The sequence below is a fragment of the Phoxinus phoxinus genome, assembly GCF_949152265.1.
Source record: "Phoxinus phoxinus genome assembly, chromosome: 12".
Taxonomy (NCBI): Eukaryota; Metazoa; Chordata; class Actinopteri; order Cypriniformes; family Leuciscidae; genus Phoxinus; species Phoxinus phoxinus.
This window is the reverse complement of record NC_136887.1, coordinates 36,140,044-36,145,043: the sequence shown is the minus strand read 5'-3', so window position 1 is coordinate 36,145,043 and position 5,000 is coordinate 36,140,044. Positions and strand designations below refer to the sequence as shown.

At 44.8% G+C, this 5,000-nt stretch overlaps 1 protein-coding gene across 4 annotated transcripts in view; it reads left to right on the top strand.

Annotated features, from left to right (window-relative positions):
* Window positions 1-5,000, top strand: part of stx18 (syntaxin 18) — a 17,981-nt gene that overhangs the window by 12,827 nt on the left and 154 nt on the right. For 2 of the 4 annotated variants that reach the window (XM_079630300.1, XM_079630299.1), the window contains exons 7-12: window positions 1,273-1,337; window positions 1,466-1,548; window positions 1,734-1,792; window positions 1,995-2,064; window positions 2,889-2,969; window positions 3,522-4,128. In XM_079630300.1, the coding sequence (XP_079486426.1) occupies window positions 1,273-1,337; window positions 1,466-1,548; window positions 1,734-1,792; window positions 1,995-2,064; window positions 2,889-2,969; window positions 3,522-3,617 (454 nt within the window). In that variant the 3' untranslated portion in view covers window positions 3,618-4,128. Of the gene's footprint in view, window positions 1-1,272; window positions 1,338-1,465; window positions 1,549-1,733; window positions 1,793-1,994; window positions 2,065-2,888; window positions 2,970-3,521 lie in introns of all 4 variants that reach the window. The other 2 variants (XM_079630298.1, XM_079630297.1) reach the window with 2 other exon arrangements.

Sequence of the window (5,000 nt, the reverse complement as noted above, 5' to 3'; positions counted from 1 at the left end):
AGGTTTAGTGGTGGCAGGTTTAGTGGCGGAGGGTTTAGTAGCGGCAGGTTTAGTAGCGGAGGGTTTAGTAGCGGCAGGTTTAGTAGCGGAGGGTTTAGTGGCGGCAGGTTTAGTAGCGGAGGGTTTAGTGGTGGCAGGTTTAGTGGTGGCAGGTTTAGTGGCGGCAGGTTTAGTAGCGGAGGGTTTAGTGGTGGCAGGTTTAGTGGTGGCAGGTTTAGTAGCGGAGGGTTTAGTAGCGGCAGGTTTAGTAGCGGAGGGTTTAGTGGCGGCAGGTTTAGTAGCGGAGGGTTTAGTGGTGGCAGGTTTAGTGGTGGCAGGTTTAGTGGCGGCAGGTTTAGTAGCGGAGGGTTTAGTGGTGGCAGGTTTAGTGGCGGCAGGTTTAGTAGCGGAGGGTTTAGTGGTGGCAGGTTTAGTAGCGGAGGGTTTAGTAGCGGAGGGTTTAGTAGCGGAGGGTTTAGTGGTGGCAGGTTTAGTGGTGGCAGGTTTAGTAGCGGAGGGTTTAGTAGCGGAGGGTTTAGTGGTGGCAGGTTTAGTAGCGGAGGGTTTAGTGGTGGCAGGTTTAGTGGTGGCAGGTTTAGTGGTGGCAGGTTTAGTAGCGGAGGGTTTAGTAGCGGAGGGTTTAGTGGTGGCAGGTTTAGTGGCGGCAGGTTTAGTAGCGGAGGGTTTAGTGGTGGCAGGTTTAGTAGCGGAGGGTTTAGTGGTGGCAGGTTTAGTAGCGGAGGGTTTAGTGGTGGCAGGTTTAGTAGCGGAGGGTTTAGTGGTGGCAGGTTTAGTAGCGGAGGGTTTAGTGGTGGCAGGTTTAGTAGCGGAGGGTTTAGTAGCGGAGGGTTTAGTGGTGGCAGGTTTAGTGGTGGCAGGTTTAGTAGCGGCAGGTTTAGTAGCGGAGGGTTTAGTGGTGGCAGGTTTAGTAGCGGAGGGTTTAGTGGTGGCAGGTTTAGTAGCGGAGGGTTTAGTGGTGGCAGGTTTAGTAGCGGAGGGTTTAGTGGTGGCAGGTTTAGTAGCGGAGGGTTTAGTGGCGGCAGGTTTAGTAGCGGAGGGTTTAGTGGTGGCAGGTTTAGTGGTGGCAGGTTTAGTAGCGGAGGGTTTAGTGGTGGCAGGTTTAGTAGCGGAGGGTTTAGTGGCGGCTCCTCCTGCCGCGCAAAGATTTCACCCCTACAGGGTTTTTATACTTAAAATGTGAAAATTCTGTAAGTAAGGGAAACAAGTCTGAGTATCTTTCAGAGTGTGTGATTATTGATTGATTACACTGACGTGAACATGAACCGTTTCCAGTTCCAGATTAGAACCGGAGCAGATCAATCATGACAAACACCAGAGTGATGGAGAGGAGAACAGTGGTGAGACACACACACACACACACACATACTTACAATTGGGTCTTTATCAACTAAAATATCATATTTTCAGTCCATATTTGAGGTTCTGTGGCATCAGAAAAAGTAAGATGTGTGTGTGTGTGTTGCAGATAAACCAGTTTCAGACAGTAATGTTGATCTATGGGAGGAGACTAGAGTTGAAGACGACCTTTCACCAGAGGAGATACAGATGGTACACACACACGCACACACACGCACACACACACACACACACACACACACACACACACACACACACACACACACACACACACACACACACACACACACACACTCTCTCTCTCTCTCTCTCTCACTTCATTACACTCAATTCATCACACTGGTGCAGTGTTCAGTGTGTGTGTGTGTGTGTGTTAGTTCGAGCAGGAGAATCAGAGGCTGGTTGGTGAGATGAACAGTCTGGTGGATGAAGTCCGGTGAGATTTTAATGTTATTATCATCGATCACTGATTTAAATCAAAACACAAATATTTAAATATTGATCAGACTGTAAATGATTGAAATCTTACTGAGGCTTTAAAACAATTCTCACTCAGAAATTGCTTGTAAATTTCACAAATAATTACAAACTGTGCGTGTGTGCGTGTGTGCGTGTGTGTGTGTGTGTGTGTGTTACAGGCAGATCGAGGGGAAGGTTGTGGAAATCTCTCGACTGCAGGAAATCTTCTCTGAGAAGGTCCTCCACCAGGTCAGAGGTCGACACACACACATACACACACACGCACACACACACTTCATGCGGTTTAAGACAATAGAGAGAAAGTAATGCATCTTCTATGGAAGCCCAGTTCCTCCACATAAGAAAACAAAATCATTCTGTGGTAAATCTTATGTCGTAAGTCTTAATAATGAGATAAAATCTCAAAAATTTGAAAGAAGAGTCAGATTTTCGATTTAACTTTTTGTCATTATTATTATTTATTGCATCTCATAGTTATCACTTAAAGCTGCTGTAAGTGATGTTGGGTGACGTTCAAAGTATTGTCAAACAAAACGGAGGCTAGCTCGACCCTCCCTCCTCCTCATCCGCGCACTACCCCCAAACCCCACCCCCAAAACCAAACCCCGCCCCCAAAACCCCCACCCCAAAACCAAACCCCGCCCCCAAAACCCCCACCCCAAAACCAAACCCCGCCCCCAAAACCAAACCCCGCCCCCAAAACCCCCACCCCAAAACCAAACCCCGCCCCCAAAACCAAACCCCGCCCCCAAAACCAAACCCCACCCCAAAACCAAACCCCGCCCCCAAAACCCCCACCCCAAAACCAAACCCCGCCCCCAAAACCTGCATGTGACCCAAACCCAAACCTGCATGTGATATTTCTATTTTAAAGCTTCACAATGTGACTTTTGGCCGTCTGGCGTTTATTAATAACGTCTCGCAGAGGAACTGTGTTTCGCTGTTCAGGTCATCATCTTCATATACTGGCCATCGCAATCATTTCAACCAGCCTAAACATTTAACTTTTAAAACCTTTTGTCTTTCTAACAGTGTGTGTGTGTGTGTTACAGGAGTCTGAGATCGACAGCATTCATGAACTGGTGGTTGGTGCAACAGAGAACGTGAAAGAAGGAAATGAAGATATTAGAGAGGTAAGAAAACCAATGAACACACACTCTCTCTCTCTCTCTCTCTCTCTCTCTCTCTCTCTCTCTCTCTCTCTCTCTCTCTCTCTCTCTCTCTCACACACGTACACCTCTCTCTCACACACCTCTCTCTCTCTCTCTCTCTCTCACACACACACACACACACTTAAAAACACTTGTACACTTGACCTAAAAATTCTAAATTAAAATATTAAAAATATATATTTTTATAATTATGACAAAAGTTGAAATTGACATACTAAGTCGAAATTATAACTCAATATGTTCAAATTATGTCAAAATTTACATACTATCATAATTATGAGAAGTTGAAATTATGACATAAAAAGTCACAATTCTGCCTTATTTTCAACTTCTAACGTAAAATGTAATAATTATGACTTAAATAAATATGCTTTACCAAAGTGTGTTTGTTTGGCCTTCCACACTCAATCGCCAGTAAATGAAACATGCATGCAGCTGTATTCTTCCGGTATATGGATGATGATTCTTCATAACTCGTGTGTGTGTGTGTGTGTGTGTGTGTGTGTTCCTCAGGCCATCAAGAACAACGCCGGCTTCCGCGTGTGGGTCCTCTTCTTCCTGGTCATGTGCTCGTTCTCGCTGCTGTTTCTCGACTGGTACGACGGGTGATGGAGGGCCACACCAATCATATGAATCATATTTAATAAACGCGTCTCAGTCCAAAGCCTCTGTTGTCCTCCGTGATTGTATGATATGATCAGATGAAACTAGTTTTGATGTATTGAGCGTGATTTATGTAGTGATTTATCAGCGGTGAGAGTGTGACGTGTAGAAGCACATCTCTGACAAATATACAAACATGCTTTTCAATCATAATTATGACTGTCATCATTTTCATCTTTTCGATCTCTTTATGATGAGTTAGTATGTCATTATCTGGTAAGTGAATTTCGACTTTTTGGGCTTTTTTTTTTTTTTCAATTTACTATTCAACTATTCAATGTCATAATTCTGGTTTACCAAAGCTATATTTTCTCTTATGCAGAAATGTGCTTCCATACTATATTGATACATTTCTGAAGTCATGTTTATATCTGCAGTGATTTTCATAACTGCGTGTTCAGTTTTACCAAATGTAAGGCCGTAATATGTTTAAATATTGTGTGAAACTTTCTTGTCCATATTTTACACACAATATGTGTAAAATATGGGCAATTTTAAAGTGATTTGGTCTTAAAAACTCTGCATATGAAATGAGTGTGTGTTTGTGTGTGTGACTGAGAGTGTGTGTCTGACTGTGTGTTTGTGAGTGTGTCTGACTGTGTGAGAGTTTGTGAGAGTGTGTCTGACTGTGAGAGTGTGACTGTGTGTCTCATATGAAATGAGTGTGTGTTTTTGTGTGTGTCTGACTGTGTGTTTGTGAGTGTGTGTCTGACTGTGTGTTTGTGAGTGTGTGTCTGACAGAGTTTGTGAGTGTGTGTCTGACTGAGAGTGTTTGTGCGTGTGTGTCTGACTGTCTGTGTTTGTGAGTGTGTGCCTGACTGTGAGTGTGTGTGCCTGACTGTGAGAGTGTGAGTGTTTTTGAGTGTCTGACTGTGTGTGTGTGTGTGTGTGTGTGTGTGTCTGACTGTGTGTGTTTGTGAGTGTGTGTCTGACTGTGAGTGTGTTTGTGAGAGTGTGTGTGTCTGACTGTGAGTGTGTTTGTGAGAGTGTGTGTGTCTGGCTGTGAGTGTGTGTCTGGCTGTGAGTGTGTGTCTGACTGAGTGTGTGTCTGACTGAGTGTGTGTCTGACTGTGAGTGTGTGTCTGACTGTGAGTGTGTGTCTGACTGTGAGTGTGTTTGTGAGAGTGTGTGTGTCTGGCTGTGAGTGTGTGTCTGGCTGTGAGTGTGTGTCTGACTGTGAGTGTGTGTCTGACTGAGAGTGTGTGTCTGACTGAGAGTGTGTGTCTGACTGTGAGTGTGTGTCTGACTGTGAGTGTGTGTGTCTGACTGTGAGTGTGTGTCTGACTGTGAGTGTGTTTGTGAGAGTGTGTGTCTGACTGTCTGTGTTTT